Source organism: Plectropomus leopardus, chromosome 1 (genome assembly GCF_026936395.1).
Source record: "Plectropomus leopardus strain MGB_pleo_1.0 chromosome 1, ASM2693639v1, whole genome shotgun sequence".
NCBI classification, from domain to species: Eukaryota; Metazoa; Chordata; class Actinopteri; order Perciformes; family Serranidae; genus Plectropomus; species Plectropomus leopardus.
In genome coordinates this window covers 36,774,643-36,798,151 of record NC_142176.1, presented here as the reverse complement: position 1 = coordinate 36,798,151, position 23,509 = coordinate 36,774,643, and the positions used below count along the sequence as shown (strand labels likewise).

At 39.5% G+C, this 23,509-nt stretch overlaps 1 protein-coding gene across 2 annotated transcripts in view; it reads left to right on the top strand.

Annotated features, from left to right (window-relative positions):
- Window positions 1-1,108: 1,108 nt before the first annotated feature.
- Window positions 1,109-23,509, top strand: part of rhpn2 (rhophilin, Rho GTPase binding protein 2) — a 36,765-nt gene continuing 14,364 nt past the window's right edge. For both annotated transcript variants that reach the window (XM_088080892.1, XM_042484238.2), the window contains exons 1-6: window positions 1,109-1,305; window positions 7,620-7,735; window positions 14,411-14,539; window positions 20,997-21,072; window positions 22,353-22,430; window positions 22,895-23,019. In XM_088080892.1, coding sequence (XP_087937018.1) covers window positions 1,240-1,305; window positions 7,620-7,735; window positions 14,411-14,539; window positions 20,997-21,072; window positions 22,353-22,430; window positions 22,895-23,019 — 590 coding nt within the window. In that variant the 5' untranslated portion in view covers window positions 1,109-1,239. The remainder of the gene's footprint in view (window positions 1,306-7,619; window positions 7,736-14,410; window positions 14,540-20,996; window positions 21,073-22,352; window positions 22,431-22,894; window positions 23,020-23,509) is intronic.

The following is a 23,509-nucleotide window of genomic DNA, read 5'->3' as shown; positions in this document are numbered from 1 at the left end:
TGAAAGGTAAAGTTCAGTTCGCCCACAGTTCCTTTCACTGCTGTTCTCAGGCAAACACTTAAAACTGCAGTTAGAAATAGCATGTCCTACATTATATTACTTTTAATAGTCTTTGTATCGATGTATCTGTTTATGTCAGTACCATCTGTCTCCTTCCCCTTTATGTAATAGATGTGCATGTCTTTGTCAGTAAGTCTACAAGGGAAAAAAACACTTCTCATGCTCAACACTCAGCAGTGCTGTCAAAATATTAAAAATAAAAAGTGTTATTGTGGATTTAAGACATTTCTTTCCTAAAATGCACATTCTTTTCATTTATGTCTTTGCATCACAACAATGCCAAACTTTTTTGTCAAACAATTTTTCAAATGCCACGCTTTCAAAATTAGGACTTTGATAACAACCGTCAATATAAAATGTAAATACAGCTTTTAACAAATCCAGTAGGCCTTTATTAACCCTTTGAAACCTAAGCAAATTGGCTTGATTTCTGTCAGACATGGGAAGGGGGCAATGAAAAACCACAGAAAAAATGACCCAAAAAATAGGAAGAATCTCATAAAGAGTTCAAGAAAATTACCTGAAAATGTATGTAAAAAATACATTTAAAAAGTTGAATAAAAGTTTAATTAAATACAATAGCAATAATAATAATAAAGCAAGACAAGTACCTAGAAAAAGTGATTACAGAAAATTATAGAAATTTTGTGACATACATTTAAATATGTAATTATGGTTATTAGAAATTAGTTTTTTTCCCTGGATATTTTCCCCTAGCTTTTTAAAACTAATTTTCTAAATATACTCATTTCTTGGGAATTGTGAAACATTTATTACCAAGTTGCTTGCTTGCTTTTATTTATTTAAGACAGACTTAAATTTAGGGGATATCAAATAAAAATTATGTTGGTGAAAAATATTTTCAGGGTGAAACTTGTAAGTCTTACGGTCTGACGTATCATGACGTTACTACAGCCCGCGTGACCTGAGTAAAACAGGTGCTGCCCGGTGAGTTTTTGGGGTGAGGGTTTTGAACGCACCACCCAGTCCTTGTTTCCATGTGGGCGGAGTTTGTATTTTGTGCTGGAAAAGTCCCGGCTGAGCTGAGTGAGCGCACACACACACACCGACGGAGGAGAGAGGATACACACACCTGTTGAACAGCAGCGGTCTGCTTTGTACACACGCTGAATTCACTTGTTTCTTTCCCCGGATAGTTTCAGAGTGTGAGCTTTCAGGATGACAGACACGCTTTTACCAAACGGCATCAAAGACAGCGGAGGGGACAGCACTTATTTCAAAAAGGTGAGCTTTTCTTTCTCGTCACATCACTTTGGAAACAAAATATATCCGTCTGCGTAATGCACGCCGACACGGAGATGCTAGCGGACATTTTTTACAGTTGAAAATAGCTAAATAACGATTTTAGCTTAATGTTAGCTCACTGTTTTCGACATGGTTACGGCTTGACTTAAATTTTGTTCTATTTTTTGAGCGTATTTTTCAGTTTATGCTAGCAGACAAGTTGTATTTAAATGAGCACTCTTCACCAGATGAGCTGTAATTAAGCTGTATTGTGATTTTTGCTAATCTTATGTCGTAATTCTAGGCTCATGTAACTACAGGATATATGTAATTAACCCACCTATGTTCACTGTTTGAAACTAAATGATAACTGACGGGAACTATATTTTGCTCATGTGTTCGGCTAAAACAAACAACAACAACAACAACAACAACAACAACAACATAATAATAATAATAATAATAATAATAATAATAATAATAATGATAAAGGTGTACAAACCACCACATGGAGAAAACTCACTTTAAAATAAAGTTTGAAAATGCCACATTATTGTTTAAAACAGCATGGCTCTGGTCTCAAATTTAGCATAACAAAAACTGCAGCTCCCCATGTGTCACCAACAGCAGCAGAAAGCACAGCACTGTCAGCCACAGCTGTGTGTGTGTGTGTGTGTGTGTGTGTGTGTGTGTGTGTGTTTCTCCAAGAATAGCTGCATCTCCTGCAGTAACTGATAGTGGGAGAACCTGAAAGGTCAGTGACCAAACATCCCATCATTAACACCATCAGCTCCCGGCTGGCTGTGATGATGATTGACATTGAACAGGAAGTGTTGTGGATGATGATTCCTTTGCTGACATGCCTTTTAAATTTAGCCTCCTTGTCGCTACCTCTTGAATGAGGGCAATACCTCCGTAAAGCCCATTTTTTGTTTCTTTTATAATTTCTTCACTACAGATGACTGCTGTGTTTATTAGTGTAAGAACACTCAAGCCCTGACCTTTGACCTTTTTGATGATTACCTCCAGTTGCACACATTAGAGGCGCTGTGGATAACAGCATCAGCTCAATGATTGAAATGGAAATCTAAGTGCCAGGTTATCTAAATTAATAGACCAGATAAGATGTGTATTTCCCCTGCTGGTGTTTGTGTGGAACTTGATGCCTTTTCATCATGTAAATGAGCTGATGAGCTATCATATAAATGTAATCTTTAAAATAATTATCAACTGCATCAGGACCAGCGGAGAAACCTCTTTAGCCAGTTTCACGTTTAATGTAACCGTAGCATTTCCTAGAGCTGTGCGTTTGAGGCTATGAGAAAAGCACTTGGCAGTGGCTGAGTGATTATCTAATGTGTTTTTACTGAGTTCCCTGTCTGCCATGCTGTGGTCCGTGTCTCATTCCTCTACATTTGTACTAGTGTCCTCAACCAAAGTGTTTTTATAGAAAAGCTTGTTTAGATGGGCATCTGAACAGGGCCTTTGTGTCTCTCAATCCCCCCGAATCCCCCTCTGAACGCTGTCTGGATTTAGGCTCTGTGCTGCACTTCCTGTGTCTATAAAAAAATGTCAGTGGGAGCCGGGGTCTGGCACTGTCACAGGACATGATGGGAGACTGCAGAGCCTAATATCTCAATCACGAACTGTTTACTACTGTAACGCACATTGTAGAGTCTAACTCATCCTACTTTTCCGAATCATCTACATTTCCTTTGTCCTCTGTATTTCTCAGGGTTGAACACTGAAACCCCTCTCAGTATAGAAAGACTTGCACATTCACCGAAACCACAAAGCAATGACTTATGTGTTCTCATTGTGTCATGTTAAAGAGATTTGCAATTTGGAAACTTTTTGGTCAAATTTTAACCATGCAGAGCCAAAGCGATCTTTGCTTCCAATTTTCTGTGCCCCTCTTCCTCTTGGGTGAAAATGACTTTAATGATTTACAAGGCCTCACTGGGCTCGACCGATGCTCCGGGGAGCTGTTGTGGCTCAGGGCTGCCTTCCCAGCCGTCCACTGTTTCACCTCCAGCTGGCTGAGGCCCGACTGGACCGCTGCGGGATGGAAAGATGGCAGAACAAAAAGCCGAATCGGCATGATTCTTCTCCTTATCCTCCTCGGCCAGCGAGAGCATTGACGTAGCATCTGGCCCAAGGCCGTCCTTCAGCCAGACCACAGACACAAATTGACAACATGTGTCCCGGTTCAGAAACCAGACAAGCTCCCTCGACTCGGAGACACACTTAGACTCCCTCAGCAGGGTTTGTGTTGGAAAAAGACAGATGAGAGCTTAAGCTGTGATCAAATGTTGTGTCTTTCTTGGGATATAAAGATGTCTTTCTTTGGACTGAATGAAGAGCACCCCCTTTTGAGCAATCTGCCAAATCGTCCCCAGCGTAATTGGAGTAGATTTAATGTGTGAAGTCAATTAGGGAACATATGAATTCAGCTTCACATTTGCTTCATCTTAAAGAGGCGTAGATATTGATGTACTAAACCCATTCTGTGTATTTCTAGGGTGAACAAGCAATTGTGAGTCTGTTCTGCTGTCAGCACTGGTTAGTGGCTGCAGCCTCTGCTTGGCTGGATGCCAGTCTTAAGCACCAGTTGTATAAACCAACTGGTGTCCCATGAATACATGTTCTTTATGAAGCCTCAGTTATACAACAGGAGAGTGATTGGTTGTTTGTGGGATATGACAGCGGACAGGACTGTCTTTGTTTTATGCTGTGACAAAGTATTTTGTGCGCATGTAGATAATGGCCCTACTGTATGAGTTTGCCAATTGGTAGGACTGGTTCAATTACCGGAGTGGTTCAGAGGTTAGGCAGAGCTACATGTTCACTTGCATGTGTCACTTGATATAATGTTGATCAAGTTCTCATCTTAATGGTCTGTAAAGTGACAGCAAACAATGTCCAAGACAAACCAAAACTTGTCGTGGAATCTAACTAAGTACAGTTAATCAAATATTGTACTTAAGTACAATTTTAATTTTAGCTTCTTGTACTTTACTTTAGTATTTCAATTTTGTTTCTCCAGACCTCTCAGAGTGAAATATTATCATTTTTACTTCACTACATTTCCCTGACAGCTTAGTCAGATTATTAATACGAAATATAAATCAACTATTAAATAATAATGTAACTACCCAGCAGTATATAACATAATTATGAATGAGCTCCAACTTTTGTAGCTGCAACATTTTGGTGATAAACAAATTATTGCATCAATAATTATTATCCAGTTATACGGTACATATGAATCTGAAATAAGCCATTCTGCATAATTATTACTTTTATTTTTGGTACTTTAAGTGTATGCGATGCTAATACTTTTGTACTTTTACTTGAGTAGCATTTTCATTTTCAGCAGGAATTTTACTTGTAACATTTTTCTAGACTACTACTTTTACTGAAGTACAAGATCTGGTTACTTCTTTCATTACTGTCCAAAAGAAAAAGTCACAATGTCCCTTAGCTTATGAGAATTACAGGTGTGATATCAAAGCGTCAGTTTTATGGACTAACTGTAACTAACATGACGTAATGCTCAGTGACCAGCTGATCAGAGCCATGTTGCTACACAGTCATCACTCTGGAATGCATCGGTTGAAGTTTCATAGGTTGCTACATATTAAAAATGGAAACGCGATCACTAACCACTCCCTTGTTCTTTCACACATACATACACCTCACTTTTGATGTAATGATTGATGTGACAAGATACTGCAACAAGTCGACGCCCTCTCCAGTCATACGTGACGTCCTGGGCTTGCTGTCTTTCTAAGAATAGCCGCGCCACGCCCCCGGCAGCCTTGATATGGCTCTGTTGTGCAATTAACAAAGCTCTTATTTGTGTGAATGGTTAATCATTAAACTCTTAGGTCAGTGAAATGTTTGTACAAGTACACCCAAGTGTCTACAGTGGAGTGGTTGTAGAGAAAATGTCAAGTTAAATGCGACCAGTTGACCTGAGATCTTGAAATTCGTACTTGAGACACTGTCACCTATATCTTAATCAACTTCTGCTTACTAATTTTAAGAAGCCTCTAGAAAAGAGCATCAGCAATATGAGATGTAAATGTAAAAAATGAGGTATGGCAGGTGACGCGCAGGCAAAACACTCATCAACAAATACACGTTGAGTTACTTGAATAAATAAAAACAATTCCTTCAAGCAGTATAATAATAACTGATTTTGTTTTTCCTTTTAAGATTACTTTTTGTGCATTTCTCCTTTATTAGAGAATTGCCAGTGTAGAGACAGACAGGAAACAAGAGAGCAGAGACGGGAAAGAAATGCAATAAAAATCATCTTCTCGGCTTGAATGTAGGATGTTAAAGTTATGTGGAATGTGCCTCCAACTGTTTGGCAACAGGGAGTTCACTCATATCAATAGTTGTTGAATCCTGTAGAGCCTTATGGTCCACAAATTAAGTGTTTGTGTGTGTGTGTGTGTGTGTGTGTGTGTGTGTGTGTGTGTGTGTGTGTGTGTGTTGTGGATATTGTAAGTAGATTTAAATAAATGAAAAATAAAACATTATCCATATCAGGTGTTAGAATAAGCCTTAATGCTGCACACCTGTCACTGATCATGTAACAAGCAAACCTGAGGATGCCAAAAAAAGAATACAAAAATAAATACAAAAAAAGAAACAACAAAAAACCCTGTCTTTCTTGACGGATGTGGTTTTTACGGATACTTCTGCTGGTGTCAATGTGGGAAATCAGATTATATGACTTACTTACAGTAGTGGTGAGGTGGGGATCAGAGGGATAGTGTGAATCTGAGGTGTTCTTTTTCAGCTAACAGACATGTAATTCTTCGTCTCCTGCCAAGGGACCACTGATGTATAACTAGCATATAGTTAGCTCTGGGACAGCTAAGTAGCTGTGAATTGTCCTTGTCAAAAAAACACATGAAAAGAAAAACAAGAAAAAAAAATCCTGTGTGTTATGCCCTCCTGACGGAACTCCTTGACGTCAGAAAAAAGGTGACATCGTGTGTAGGTGGTTGTCTTTGTCCCAAAATTGTATCGTGGCAAACGGTGTGATATCAGTAAAAATTGTGCTGATATCCAAAGACTTGATAGGATAAAGCAGCACCCCTGTTTCAAGGTAACAGAGGAGTTTTTTGGAATCAGGCTGTCTGCTCTGCTGAGCACGAGTCAGTGGATCCTCCCTGTTGCTGATGTTTATCAAAGAATGTGAACTTGCACTTTGAGATTTAAAAAAAGTATGAGACATGAATATGTAACAACACCGATGAGCTTTCTCGTTGGTTCTGTTTCACCTGTGATCATTCTGCAGTCACAGGTTATCACATGTTATTTGAGTGTTAAGACTTTGGACTGTTTACCTTGATGTTGCTAATGTAAAAACTGAAACAGTGTCATGTCCCAAGTTGCTGACTGTAAACTAACTGGTTTTACTGAGCTGACTGGTTTTTGTGCATCATGCCGATCTTATGATATCGGGTACAGTACACACCACGCCTCTGCTGCACTGTGAGTCAACCAGTATGAATGTCTAAGGCCAGTTTATCTGCACTGGTGTGAGTGACGGCCTGTTGACTTAGTTAGGCTGGGTCACTTATGGTTGTGATAGGGACAAGGACACACAGTCCAGTTATGTACTGGCTATTGTGTGTAAACACAGAGAGTGAGAGTACAGTAAAACAAGGTGCAGCTCCTTCCATACCCGGCTTAGCTTTATTTCTACTGTTACATAAGGGAATAAAGTAAATTCAAAATTCACATTAAATAATTTTGAAGCCAAATGTACAAACATCTTGACCTCAGAGGAATTTTTAAATCAAATGTTGTCTTGTTATTAAGTACATTGACTTAAGAATAATATTTGCCAGCTCTGTTGAAGTGAATTGATCTGGGGTGGAAGATCTAAGAATAAACCTGTGAAGCTGGTCAGTTTTGACCCGAACTGACTCATATTTAAACAAAAGCCTTTTCTGAATTCTCTGAACAAGAACAAAGACATTTGTTGAGTCGATTGTGCAGCCACAATTCACAGTTGTTAAGCAACAATCTTTTATGAAAGAAAAGCCTGGGACTCACCTGGTATAAGTAAATACAAAACTTGAATGACTTGAAGAAAATTGAGAATTTATTTTATGATTTAAAAAAAAAAATCATTGCAGCATAAAACCCTCAATGAGAAAAAAAAAATCCTCTTTTCTTTGCAGTATGCACATTTTTTTTTTTATGCCCATCCAAGTTTTTTCCCCCGACTTATAACACAAAATATGACCTCCTGCTGACATATTTGTCCCGTCATCTCTTTGTCTCAGGGTTGTAACCCGTTCGCACAGACTGGACGAAGCAAACTGCAGAATAAGCGAGCCAGCCTGAACCAGCAGATCATCAAACAGATGAGGATGAGGGCTGGAGCTGAGAACCTGCTGAAGTAAGAATCACACTGATAAACCATAATACAAACATGCTTACATACTGTACATTTGTGTGTCTGCTGAATATATCAGTTTCCTACAAAGTGTTTTTTTAATTGGGACGTGCAGGATGGTGTAAACTCAGTTATGCATTGGCATGTATTACATAAGCTGTTCTAAGTTTATCTCCCTTTTCTCAGGCCATTCATCCATGTCTCATTCACTCGGCTGTATTGCTAGTCAGTTATGTCACTGTGGTAAATGTGACCTCTAGTAAACTCCAGCTGGCCTGTTGATGTTGGGACAAGTTTGGCTTCATGTCCGTCGTCGTTCGGTCGTGAGTTGTCATGAATTCTTGGTGAGACTTAAAACAACACAGGAGGACAGATAATATGAGGTAGCAATCTGGAGGACGAGCATTCCACGCAGCATGGAAACAAAGAGCTATTGTGATGTGGTTTTGAAGAAACTTCCGATAAATGTGAACATTTTGCTAAGCATATAGTTTTTAAAATGATGTGGGTGCTTTTTGTAATTTTACTCTTGCTGTTGTTGCTGCCTTTGTACGTAGCTACAGTACGTAAAATACTTTTTCCTCTGTCACTCGGAAGAGTTTGGCTTTCTGCTGTGTGTTGTCGAGTTTCATGTGGCTATAGAGGTAAAACTTACTGTGGAGAAAGGTGCGACATATCTAGTCAACAGCTCCCAGACTGTGTGTCTCCATTCTCTAGGATTTAAAAAATAAATGGAGAAATGTCCTCTTACTGCTGAAATACCTGTTACAGTTTGAGTGAATGGCTAAATTTGAGATCAGATTCCTCGGCAGATACAATATGACAGAGAAAAATGCGAATGTTTACTGTCCTGTCATGCACCTTGCAACCTCAGGCTTTTTCTTCAGTCTGTCTGGGGGGCTTCTCTTGACATAAAGCTACCATTCTGAAGGCTGTTTCCGGCATTTCCACGTGAATTTTGGACTACCTGTTGACAAGCACTTTGTTTTTGAACTAGTCGTCGTGCTTTGGCCTAAGGGTCAAAATACACGTTAAGAGAATTGCACCGTGTTGTTGAAATTAGAGTGCAAAGCCAGACATTATACAGAGAAAGGGGAGGACATAAGACATTCCTGGAAGACACTCAGTTGTACATGAGAAAAGTGACAGAAGTGGTTGTTTAAAGAATGAAAAAAGACATCTCGAGAGACAAGTGCAGATCCTTTCTCACCTTTGCAAAGCTGGCTAATCATTGTGTGTTTGTGTTGTTGGAGTTGCAGGAATTGTCAGACACAGCCCCCACTAACTAGGTAGACAGTGGAAACAGCAGAAAAGGGATTTCTGAAGCTATTCAACCATTCAGCAAGCACTTATGATTATAGGTGTTTGATAATTTTGGCACTAGGGCTGTGTAATATAGAGATATTATATCATATCAAGATGTGAGACGATATATCATTGTAGATACTGGATATTGTTATATTGTAACATGTAGTAAATAATTTTTTCTTGATTTTAAAGGTTACATTACAGTAAAATGGTATACTTTTCTCGACTTCGACTGCTCTACTTGTTTTAATACTCACCTTTACCCACTTTGTCATCATATTTGAATTACCAATGGTTATTAATCAAAAATAGAATTGTATTATATTTTTTTCAAAGTACCAGTAGTCATTCCGACAATATCGTCACATCAAAATGGGAATTTGGTTTAAAAAATTTAAAAAAATGCAGTGCTTGATTCTGTCTCCAAGTACTAGCATTAATGCAGTGTTTTTGAGGAGATTTAATTATACCAAGATTTATATCATGTATTGAGATATAGCCGTAAAGTATCATACTATAATTTTCAGCCCATATCACCCAGCCCTAATATGGCCTGGCACGTCATTAGTATCGGCCAGCATTGGCTTTAAAATGAAAAATTGAAGTTGGCCAACATTCTGATTTCATACAGATATAACAAACCGATTTATTAATTTTTTTGGCAAGGAGAACATGTACAAAAATCAGCCATAAGTTAAAGTTTGTTTTTTTTTTTTAAATTTTGCACAATAAATGAATTGAAAAGAATTGCATTTCATGCTTCAGTCTGCTGGTGGGCCATCATGATAAGAGTATGCATAATATGATTCCACTACAGCAGAGACTTGATGATCACTAAAATTAGGTGGGGGAAAAGGTGGATATATCAGTATTGGTTGTCAGCCAAATGAGCTGTTTTAAAGTTTATATATGTAATATCAGCAAAAAATCCAATATTGCATCTCTAGTTATAATGAAGCATATTGACAGCTTATTTATATCTTTTACACCAGTGTCAGCCAGACATAAGACTGTAAGTGGCATCAATTGTTTAAAACATACTGTGTGTTTAACTGAGATATTTTAATGCTAGGCTCATTTTTATGTTCAGTGCTTGTCAAGGATATCAAATCAAGGATATAGCACGATATGCAGTCACCTGTAAAGCAAAATATAGGCTTTGCTTCTGATATAGTGAAAGTAGGTACTTTGGACGGAACAGATTTATTCATTTAATTAATTATTTATTGATTTTTTTGCCCCAAGCCGCAGAGCTTCAAGCCAGGCTGAGGCCCTGCTGCACCAGTCAAAAAGTGATTTGTGCGTTTGTACAGTTTCTGTAGAATGTTTAAGGGTCGTCAGTTGTACTTGACCTTTTTAACGTTTGTTGATGCTCTCTTCTGTAGTCTTTAAGGCAAATGCTTCAGATGTGCCATAGAACATAGGTGACTTTCAGAAATACTTTGTGATCTTGCACAACTGCCCTGTAATTACAAGTCTCTGTTATTAGTGTCACATTTAGAAAAATCTTGACTTTCTTCCCTTGTGTTTTTGGTCTTCTCAAAAGGTCAGTGCTGGCCTGTGTAAACTGTAGAAAAAAGTTTTAGTGTCCACGATGAGCTGACATTCTGGTTTATCATTTATTTATTGTGTTTTTTGTGGTGATCTGAGGTGTATTTTTTGTTACATTTTAAATTGCCAAGGAAAAGAAAGGGAGGAACAGTTGTCAACATTTTCTACATTTGACATAGATCTACTGGTTAGTCTGATATCCAATCTGGGCCTGAGCAGTGACAGAAAATGATGATGTGTTTCCCTCAACACTTTTTAAATGCAACACCACCCAAACCTGCTATACTGGAAAAAAACAAGTCAGTCAACAGCGAGCTGCCTGGAAACACAAAATTAGAAGTTCGAAAACATCTAGAGCCATAAGTCATCTTATTATAACTTTTTGTTGTCGTTAACTGCAGGAAATCTACAGGGAAACGTGGGAAAAGCACAGCCTCAAAAAATCCCAGAGTTGAATCAACAGCTCTGTGACGAAGTGTCAACAGACGTGGAATATTGTAAGCTTCATAAAAGAAGTGTTTATTGCAGGCTCACTGTGTTGGATTGCATTAGGTTATACAGTTCCTCCTGTTACTGTCCACCTTCTGTTTGGCAAGGATCAAATGCCCCACAGCAGTCAGGGTGGTGTTAGGCTTAGCGAGCTGTAAGGGGCTGCTGTTAAAAAGTGTCTTGTAGTATCTACTGTCACACTGGGTTTAAAGAAACAAAAGGTATAACCGTCCACCTCCTCTCCCACTGGGATTCTCAGATCAACTCTCTTTCCGTTTGTGTAAAGACTATGAGGTAGGATACTGCTGTGTGTGTGTGTGTGTGTGTGCTAGTATGTGTATGTGTCTGTTAGGTCTGTACAAGCCCACTGGCCCTCTGTCAGCCTGAGAAGCCCCCGCATTCCTCCAGTACTTCACATAGTCTGCCCAGCCAAGGCCAGGGGCAAATGGACTCTGTGTGTGTGTGTGTGTGTGTGTGTGTGTGTGTGTGTGTGTGTGTGTGTGTGTGTGTGTGTGTGTGTGTGTGTGTGTGTGTGTGTGTGTGTGTGTGTGTGTGTGTGTCTTTATCAGCCCAGCTGCAGCACAGAGAGCAGCCTGGATGCATTTCTGAGTTTCAGGTATGCTCTTAGCTTTATATGTACAGCTTTAAATCATATGCAGGTCTGACTGTAGCCCTACCTGCGAGGCTCCATCTGTGTGTGGATAACAGGGTTACCATGGCTGTTCTACTTAATTGGACATCAACATGGACCATCATGTTAAAAACAGATTTGTGTCAATAAACTAAACATCTTCATGCAACCTTGTGCAAAAATATGACCCTTTTTAAGTAAGATTTTAACAAAACAGCAGCATAATAAAAGAACCTATAAAGAGAGTTTATTTGAGTTATGACCCATGTAGAGCCTAAACCTAGTTTTTCTTGAGTACACTCACTGTGGGTGTATGTGTGTTTGTCTTCTGTTTTGTCTCATTTGGTGCTGTCAGTTTCTCAACTTCAGTTTTTTCTTCTTTTCTCTGGTTCTGCATTCCTCTCTCTATCAGCAACAGGTGGAGTCAGTCTGGTCTGACCAGTTCTCTTCTCTTCTCTTCTCTTCTCTTCTCTTCTCTTCTCCTCTCTTCTCTTCTCTTCTCTTCTCTTCTCTTCTCTTCTCTTCTCTTCTCTCCTCTCCTCTCCTCTCCTCTCCTCTCCTCTCCTCTCCTCGCCTCGCCTCGCCTCGCCTCGCCTCTCCTCTCCTTTCCAGCAATAATGACAGAGACTGACAGAGATTCAGCAAACTCAAAATATTTACATCCATATGTAGTGCTTAAATTGAATACTCCAGCGATTTTAATATTGCACGTCCATAAATTTGGGACTACATTTCTCATAATGTAATGCAATCAAGGCTTGACTTAGAACCCTCTGTGCGTCCTAAATCCTATTTTATTTTCTCAAAAACAGCACTTCCAGTATGTAATACAGTAAGATAAGAGTAAGATCTCAAACTTAAGTCACGCTAACTTGGTGAAGCAATCTGAGCAAGTTTATTTAATAGAGAGTAAATTATCTCTGCCAACTCCAACCAGTGTTAGTGCCATCTATCTCTTTTCAGATTGAAAAGGCTTCGAGGAAAAATACAACTAACTGTAAGTCTGCCAAACACCCAAAAACAGTCCCTCCAGAAAAGAGGTTTGGGGAACTTCAGTGAAACCACGCTTTCTGGTTTACAGTCTCATTCCCACGCTCTGTGGGATGATATTAGATATTAAATTAGATATTAATAACAGCCCCTGGGCTGGCGAGCTGGCATCTACTCTGTCCAAACCACAGCACCTCCGCCTCCTCCACCCTGATGGATTCCCCAGACCAAACCCCCTCAGAACCCACTCAGCAGGCCAAGAGGAAGTGATGGTGTGCAGTTAATGCTGAGCAGGACCTGATCCCCCTGTTATGTTCCGATGGAGAGAAACAAAACAATATTTGACCAATATAAACAGCAAACTATGTTCTTTTTAAGAGCATGACTCAAGACCAAAGAGCAGAGTGAGACAGTTTTAAAGAACAAACTATGCAAACATTTGTTTGCAGGAGACTCTGTGGATTCCTGTAAAGCTTAAACACATACTCCATTATATGTAAGGCAACATGATATTACATTTTCCCAGGATGTAATGGTTTTTTTAGCGCTTAGACCTGATAACATATCTGTAGTAAACTTTGGTCAAGTCGAAGCTTGTGGAAAGATTTCTGTAAAAAAAGTTTAAAATGTAAGAGAATTAATTATCAATATTCAGTCGGTCGTCAACAGCTATGTAGGTCAAAACCTATTTTTCTCTTTTTGTCTCTTTAACCTTCAGGTTAACTTTGTTTGTTTTAACTCCTGTCTGCTGGCGCTTCTTCACGTCTCACCTTTCTTGTTAAAAATCACATCCTCTGTAATTGCAGGGTCGAGAGAGAGATCATGTGACAGCGAGACTGACACTGAAACATCTCTGGACCGGATGTCTGGGTGGGGGCGTGTGTGTGTATGTCTCCCATTAGTTACGGCTGACAGAGAATTTGTTGGGATTCACTGTAAAACGGAGATAACAATGGCGTGTTACCACCTTGTATCACCACGGATGCATGTGAATGGCAGTTTGTGTTTTCACAAAGTAACAATGCATCATAAATTCTGCTTTACAAAAGATCCAGCCGCTTTGTCTTTGTATGCTAACACAAACACAAGCCACACACGTCACATGTATCATTATAACCTTATCTCGGCTGTGCAGGGGCTTTGCAGTGAGTGCTAACCACACACACATAAACACAGTCGGTGTAATGCTTGAGTCTTCCTCACGTTAACACATTTACAAAACAGTATTTACACATTTGCATAATGTACATACCCATTTTTTCTATAAATGTACAGAAAAATGTACAAACAATAATATTAAGAATTGCTGGACCTCTGACTTTTGATCTTTCCAAGCTATGTAGTGCAAAATATGGTGCAACTATGCATCACTTTTGTCATGTGATGTGATGTGTGGGTTTTATTTAAAACAGTAATTTTGCCATTGGAATGAGCTGCTGAACTTGCAGAGATTGCAGCTGTGAGTCAAAGATCTCAGTTAAGCTGTTGTTGTGATGGAGAGTAAATCAAGTGCACAGCAGGGCACAGTGATGCAGGTCCGTGGTCCAGAATACCAGGGGAAGCACGCTTATTTTAATAATCAGCTGCAGGATGGTTTGGTTATGTCAGACTGGATAATAACAAGGCTTTCCTTCTCTTTCCTTTAAACGCTTCTGACCTTTTTGTCTCACGCGTGATGTATTTTCATTTTTTGTGTCTCCTGTGTGCAGGGCTACATCTAACAACAAGGTTAAAGAGATGGTTCTGTTGGAGTTGAGCTACGTTAACTCCAACCTGCAGCTGCTGATGGGACAGCTGGAAGGACTCAACAGCTCAGTGGAGGTCTACCAGAACATGCAGTAAGTCCAAGTATTGCTGCTTTACTGATTCTGCTGCTGCCACAGGTAGTTCAATATGTCAGCTGCTTCAAAGTGACACGTCTAATCATTAGAGAAACTAAGCAAAACCAAACGTTACATCTGGAAATATGAGGTATAATAGTAAAAGCGTCTATATGTTCCATGTATGGGGGACTTGTGAAATGGGAGATAAAACGTAACCAGAAAATAGGATCTTGTGTGACTGCTTCTGTGACTTATTTTTTTGGGCTTGTTTGTAAGCCACACAGCTATTTTGGCCTTAAAATGGCTTCACCATTTAAATAGACTATGGTTTTGTTGTCAGTGGCAATGCATCCACAGGCAATAGAATGTAATTACTTACATTTTTTCAGATTAATTAAAGGTTTACTTGCATGCCAACTTCCTGTGATAAGGCTATTAAATTTATTGCAGAGTAAAATGCATGCACAGCAGCCAGAGCGCTCCAGAGCAGACACAAAAGAATTTGGCGCCAGTCCTCTTGTCACATAATGAGGACATCAATGAGCCAAGCGTCTGTACAGTTTTGACCTTAATCTAAATCTGATCGTAATTTTATTTTCCAAAACATGCAGCAGGGAGGCCCGATCAAAGTGATCTCAGTATGCAAATAAGTCCATGATCTGGGATCCAAACCTCAGACCACTGTTCATACAGAACACAGACAAACCGTAGATTGGAAGCCAACAAAAGACTAATCTGTCTCTGGCACTCTGTGGTTAAGTCATCACGCGCTCTTTCAGATGAAAGACGCTTGATGACAGAGGAGCAGAGAACATGGAGGGAACGCGAGACATACAGAAATAAAAAAGAGTTTGTTGCTGTTAAACCGGACCGGCTGGTTTCTGTAGCACAATGCACAAAGCAACAAGGAAACTATGAGCTGAACTTGTATGCAAACCGAGCATGGAGTGCAGCCTTCTCGGTGTGATGAGCGGGTGTGTTTGGGTGTGTGTCAGTCATAGGTTCTTGTGTTTTCTTTCTTTAAAGACAAGCCAAGTTAATAGGGTGTGAAAATGCAGTATGTGTGTCATGATGATACACGTGATGTCTCAATCACGTTTCAGATACGCTTTTACAAGACACAAAGCTCCTTATAACAGCAATATAAAAATATTGAGGTTTATAGAAGCGATGACAGATTTGACTAGAAAATTGACATCTGATTGTGCTGTAAATAACTTCTAACACATGTCCTCATGATAACGTAGTATGAAGCTAAGCGTGTTGCTTTGCAATGGAACGGCACTTCAGCTTCAGTTGCTGGGTCTCAATTTTAGAGATAGATGATAAAGTGAAGGCAATAAACACTTTAAAGGTGAAGTGTGTAAGATTTTGGGGTATTTGGTGGCTTCTAGCTATGAATTGCAGATTGCAACCAGCCACAGCTTCTACTGGTTAGAATCCCTTCAGTCTGTAAAGGGTTTCTTTTTTTTTTACTGGGAGCTGGCTTATCTGCAGAGGTCTGTAGTTCCCCAAAACAAATAGACAGGTGATTTAAATTGATTTAAAATGATTTAAACTGGAAGAAAAATGCTGAATAAAGCAGTTTCACATCACAAATCATGTATTTATGACACTGTTTTGCATGTCGCTGCAGGCAGCTCTCACAGCGCATGGTAATTTGTGGTTTTCTCCAATAGCTTAAGATTCAGGTTAGGATGTTTTTTAGCTGAAGCTAAATTATGCACAGACGATCTTCCAAAACAAACAACAGACACGTTGATTTAAACCAGTAAAAACACGGAATATGTGCTTCTTCAAATGATGTTGTTAATGCAATTTTTGATGATTAAAAGGCTCTTAGATTGAAGCATGTCTGCAACAGGTGGCTCTTATTATTAGGGACACTTGAGACCTCCATGAACCATCTGCCCACTCACACAAACACAAAACACACCATACACATGCTGAACACACTAAACCCTCAGTACACATTCATGCAGGTGCACATAAGACAATGCCAAAATGCATATACTCATATACCACAAGCATGTTAGATTCACCACACTATAAATATACACGTATTATACATATAATCATTGTTACGCAAACGCAAACCACAGCGCACACTTCTGTAGAGTATGTCGTGTTGCCCATGACAACAAATCAAAACAGTAAAGAGAAAAGTAAGGGAGGGGGGAGGGGGTTGCGGAGGATTGTGGGAGATGGGGTGTGTTGTATGGTGGTAACTATGGTAACAGTTGCGAGGGTCGTTGAGAGAAATTTTACATGGTGTTTCCAAAGCACCAAGCTGCTGCCATTAGGCTGTTTGATTTATTGTAAAAATATTTATTTTTAATGAGCTACTGACCTAGTTAGGGCTTTAAGATTCTGACATAAATCTGCAGATGACCTTGTAAATGCCAAGTTTCATCGGCACACCCTGATTAGTTTGTTTAGCTCCTAAGGTTTTCGTGTTACAAGGACCAGAAGGCTTTAACATGGTTTAAGACAGACTGTGTTAGTGAGTAAGAACACAGGCGCTCCCCCTCAGGAATCCACACACGCTCATATTTTCCTAAATGTATTTTGTGTTCCACTCCATTTCGCTGATGTTGTTACACACAGAAGCTTACAATGTGTGAGCTTTTAGGGTATGACGCCCTCAAGAAATAAGAAAACAACCTCTTCTATACGAACTTGGAGAGAACATTGCAGCCACTAAAAAAAGACATTGAGTTCATAAGCTACCTAACACGGACATCCTCAAAATTCATCAGCTGCCTCTTGGTACAGCCTGAAAGCACAAGTGTCCTCTGTCACAGGGGATCAGTGAGGCTCAAGTGTGGGAACATTCAGCCTCCTTGTCAAGCTCTTAGAGAAACACCTGCTCCTTCCACAGACAATAAGCATGCTGTGAAACTACCATCAGCTCTCCATTGTGTGTCTGTTATAACAAGAAACACGTGCAAAGTCCAAAGTGTTCACATCATCATATGCACACCACCACATCGACAAAAGGCCCTACATACAGGTGCACAGGTAACACGCACATGGGAATATTGGATATGTTGGGAAGGTGTGAGCAGGAGTCTCAGTGGGATGACGCTGTTCAGCCACAATAGAGAGTCAGCCTCCTCCTCTCACCCTGAAATACTACCTCAGCCTTAAGTACGGAGACAAAAACCGCTCCTCGCCTCTCTAGGGTTTTCCCACCGGTCCACTGTCCTCTGAATAGAGTCTCTGAGGTTATTTCTTACTCAGACCAGTCTCAGCTGGTTTTGGCATGAGGTAATGCATAACAGAATATGTGACTGGCGTGCTGAACATGATGTTACTGACCCTCTTAAACCACCCCATGAGAAGAAGCAGCTCCTGTATTTTTTGACGTTCTTATCAGTATTTATTCATTAACACTGTGTTAATGGCATAGTGCTTATTGTGTATGTTTACGTTTGTTCAGTCCCTCCGTGTAATGTTCCTGATCGAGACAACAAACTGAACGTACTCACAGACCTGCTGAATCAGCACAGCTAAAGTGATGACAAATGAAAACAGGAAGATAAAGATATCAGAGCTTACAGGCCCCTTCATTAACGCTGCTCCCCTGCTGAGAGAGAGGAAGGAGTCATTTACTCTGTTATTTGAGATTAGATTAAAGAGATGAGACGCTCAGCTTTTGCAACCTCTGACAACTTTGTGCTTGTTCTTTAAATGATCCAATAATAAATACTATGAAAAACAGAATGTGAACTATTTGGTGTTATAACAAAATGAATGCTTTTTTGGCTTCAGAGTCTTTTTTTCCTAGTAAATAAGACTTTAATGAATAAATCAGTCATCAGTAACAAACCATGACTTATCATTTTTGTAAACAAATGAAATTTATTGAGTTTTAGAGCTTTAGAAGTGGATTTCCTCCAGTCTTAATGCTAAGATAACCTAACAGTATAGCTTCATATTTAATTTTCAGACATGGGAAGAGTATAAATCTTCTGTTATGACTTTTGGCAAGAAAGCAAGTAAGCATACCTCCCACTGTCAAAAACATGGATTTATCGATATATATTCATTATGAATATAAATAAATAATTCTGCAGTATTGATACAACAGTACCAGCTGCACTTTCTTGCTCTGTCTGGTGTGTGTGATTATACACTGCATTGCAGCATCAATCAAAAGATGCATGAAGAGCGTGACATGTAACACAACAGCGTCGGCCTCTAGTGTGACATACAATATATGCATTAATAGCACTTTCTAACCAAGAACAAAGGCGTAACATGTCAGTCACAATCACTGACCCTCTCTGTTATATGGTGGCTAATCTCGTCCTCTGCTCAGAGGGTAAGGAGCTCCCCAATCTCATTATTTGTTTGTGGACATTTACGATTGCTGTTCTTCTTCTTTGGATTAGCCGCTACGCTATTATCTGCTTTTTCAATCTCCCACAGTGTGGTCGCCAAGGAAGTTCCTAATAAAAGTGTCTCAACTCCCCACCCATGGTCACGTCTTTACAGCTTCACATTTTACACAGACCTCGTTTCAGCGCTGCTCCTATGCCTATTCCCAGCTCAGAGGCGATACCACTCTATTCCCCCTTTTTGCGATTGCACAGTATATACAAAATAGTCAGGTAGCACAATGACGTGATATTCCTGTCTTGAACGGGCAGTGTAAGTGCGGCTGATGTTAACTCCAGTCATTCTGCTGTTCTTTGCAACTATCCAAGGAAAGGAAAGATGCTGTCATGTTAAAACCTTGATAAATTCATCGTTGAATAAAAATGTTAACTTCTAACCCCCAATGTCAGCTTTTCTCAGTCGTATCAAAAACAGTATTGAATATTGATATATTTCAAAATATTGTGTCAAACATAGATTTTCAAGTGTTATGACAACACTAGTTCCTCTCATGTGTAACTGTTCTTTTTAAACAGACCAAAAAATTGCTGTAAATGCAACTCAACATAGCTGTAACATTTAGTAAAGGGTTAAAGTTGTGCTGGGATCTCTGTAGCTCTGCTTCACTGCCGCGGCAATGGTTGTCTGTTCCATGTCTTGCACACTGGCACTCGTGTGTTTGTGTGTGTGTGTGTGTCTGTCTGTGCGTGCAGGGAGGGCGAGTGAGCTTGTGAGAGGCTTTTAACATTTCAGATTCCCTGCAGAACAGATACCCCCACACACACACACACACACACACACCACACACACCCCGCTCCCTCTGCTAAACCGGAGAAAAGACCCGTGATCTCATCTACTAGTACTAATGGATTACACTGCAGCCACTATCTTGCTCTGTCACTGTTACTGATGAATGAGGTTTTCTGTGATTCACAGAGCCAGTATGCCAGAGGAATGCTGCCTTATCATCAAGTGATGAATGAGAGTGAAGACTTGTTTTACGAACCTTTTGGTTTTGATGTCTTGTGCATTGAAAAGGCTTTATCAGGCAGTCTTTGATGGAAAGAGTCCTGATTAATATCAGTTTGGGATAACAACATCATGATGATTTGTTAACGTTGGAACTTGTGTTTGCCCTCATTGAAAGCTGTTTCAAGCAATAAAAATCCAGAAGCAACTAGTTTTTAAAGAAAAGCACTTTATTTAGTAACACCTCATTGTCTTGCTTTCAGTAGGAGGAGGGTTTTTGTTTTTTATAGACTCTCTCTGATCAGCAGCAGGTTTCTGTCAGGTTATTTTCCTCAGCTCTGATAACAAGCTGAACCTGCTTTCCATCTGTCAGCAACAAGGACCTCCAGGTTCATACAACCAGAAAAAACCCAAACCATTATAGCCACAGCTGAGATCAGAAGAGAAGATTAACCCTATGTTTTATGGCAACCTGTTACTTTTTGGCGGGTTAAAATAATAGAAAATAAAGATCCTGCTTTGACTTTAGAGGTACTTACACATGGCTGCAACTCCAGAATGATTTATCAACAGAGAGATGTGAGAGTTGACAATACAAGGAGACATGTGGGGCCCACTTACCTTTAAATCCTAACTCCTACAGTGTGTGTGCTTACAGCACCATCTGTCTAATCCTGACTCCCCCTCTGAAACCACACCAAAGATTAGACTAAAATGTAAACTTTCTCAAAGCTGTCGCTTGTGTGATCAAGCTGCTCCTGGCACTGTACATATTATTATTTACTAATAATATGATGTGATATTCCGAACAAGGCTTGGTCTGTTGTCAAAGGGAGTGTCTCATTGTTTGATAACTCGCACCACACCTTAGCGCCTGTTTTTCCTCAGCGTTGACCCTGTTAATATATCTGTGCTTTTCTGCTTGGCTTGCGTACATTAATCACATTAAGATAAGATCCTTTTGTCCAGATTTATCATGTATTGTTGGCAGTTACTGAGTTGTTGTCCTTGTTGCCGACATGTCCGTGAGCAAAGCGCAAGATTATTTCCTTTCATGTGTATTATAATGAGCATAAGATGGCTGATCATGATGTCACTATTTTCTGTTTTTTGCTTACAGAGAAACAGCCAACATCCCCCTCATTGCTCTTGGTCTGAAGGAGACAAAAGACATCGACTTCTCCACTTTTTTCAAGGTACAGACGCAACAACAAGCTTCACCACCCAACCTGATTTACATCAAATGTGTACAAATAGTTGACATTCAGAATTTTCCATTTGACGTAATTAGGGCATTCTGACATTCTTAAGATTTTTTACCTTAAAGTAAATGCCATAGAGTTTCAATTAAATTTTGGAGCAAAGAGATACATAATAATGTGATGTTTTAAATTGTGTTCAATCATAATTTGAAGGCACATTAGGTTTCATACTAAGAATGCGATTTGACATTTTTAAAAGCAACAACTGACATCCCACTCAGCTTCAAAGCGGTCAAAAGATTGATGCTCACCTGCATGTCATTGCCATTGGTTAAACAAAACCGCCATTTTTTTAATATGTCAAGGGGAACAATCTCAAACATACGGAGGGCGTAAACACAGACTGTATGGAAACGGAGGATTAGCAAATTTAAAGGGACAGTTTACCTTAAAATCAAAATGCATATTTTACCTCGTAACTGTAGTTCTAAGGCAGATATCTCTATAGCCAATATCTCCAACACTCCAAAACTCACTCAAACCCATCCAAATTGATAAATAGCACTACAGTTACGAAGAAAAATATATATTTTTGATAATGTGGTGAACTGTGCCTTTAAATTGAAATCAACCAACAGGAACAGGACAGAGATATGCAAACAAAGGTTTATAAATACCGCTAATTTGCATCCAACAAATCTGACCCACATCGGTTGGCAGTGTTTTCTTTAAGGATTAAGTTGCACAAAATTAAAGTCTCCTTTCAGGAAGTAATTGGGTCACATTGTCTGTGCCCTGTACTCCTGCTACTACATACCACATTATTTATTCATTAAGGAACAATAAATCAAACAACAAGATTTGTCTTGTTAACAGAACTGGGTCAGTAGTTATTGAAACTAGTAAAGTTATCATGTTGCTATGTCACAGTGCAGGGACATTAGCTACAGGCATTGGCAGACATTGAGAGACTCGTGAGTTTATGAGCACGTTAACGCTGCTCCACTTATTGACTGCAGTCACACCTCACTCTGTTATTGACTATGTGTTTTCTTCCTCTCTGGCTGGCTCTGATAGAGTTAAGCTCTCATCAGCCTACTTGGCTCAGCACAATTGGACATGGCTTCAGTGTTGAGTTAAGAGTGATGTGGATTAGTTGTGAGAAAGGTTGCCAGTAACTGAAAGGTCAAATGATTGAGCCATTCAGAGCGCTCCCAAACAACAGTACATATACATACTGTCTTGAGATGTTGAGTTTTATTTGTTTCCGACAGGACTTCATCTTGGAGCACTACAGTGAAGACCGAAATAGCTTTGAAGATGAGATTGCTGACCTGATGGACCTGCGACAGGTAGTGTTTGCGCGCGCGCACACACACACACACACACACACACACACACACACACACAAACACAGTCTGATCTGACATTATACTATATGGTAATCATCACTGATGTGTGGATTTTTAACCAGTATATTGGGTGCGGAGGTAACCAGTATATGTGCGGTGGGAGACACGCCCCCTTTCATAAATCACAAGCACATTGTAATGGGGAGGTATCTTTGTACAATTCACAATTGTATTACCCCGTAATAATATAATAGTAATAAAATGTCTAGCACCCATATTTTCTACCACACAAATCCCCATGAAATGTTTTGTTAGTGAAAAGGTTGGTTCACCCAAATCACATAAACATCTGAGGTTTTGAGATATTTGTCTCTGAGTGAGACTTTGTCTATCTAGAGGCTGCAAATGAGAAAAAAACTTCATTACAGCAGAATGTATCAGATCTTTTTTCTTTCATGTTATAGGCCTGCAGAACACCAAGTCGGGATGAAGCCGGGGTGGAACTGCTGGCAAAATACTTCGGCCATCTTCCTCTGATGGAGAGCCGATTTTTCTCCCCATCACGCCAGACTGGCATCTTCTTCACCTGGTACACACCAGTTTTTAATAATTAGCACCAATTAAAAAGATGACTATAATAACAACACCACTTCTACTACTACCACAACTAGTAGTACTACTTCTTCTTATGATAATGATAAAATAAAATAAAAATAATAATAATAATGACAACAACTGATTCATGAAATTCTTCATAGGATACTGCTAAAATAAAACTGAGGGCAAGATAAGACCAATGCAAATATTAACATAATATAATGTAAGATAATATTACCTTAACTGACTGTAAGATGGAAAGGCAACAGGTGAGATTACTGCATTGTTAACATAGAAAATAAGAATATTATAGAAAAAGCTGTCCTGCTCTTTAATCTAGCTGCCTTAAGCCCCAACACCAGGGTTTTCTCAAAGCCTTTGAGCTTAAGCAGCAAAGGCTCAGTCATGTTACTTTCTTAAATCCACGCATCACATACAGTATCAGTCAATGTATATCTCTGACAGAAGACACCAGACTGTGC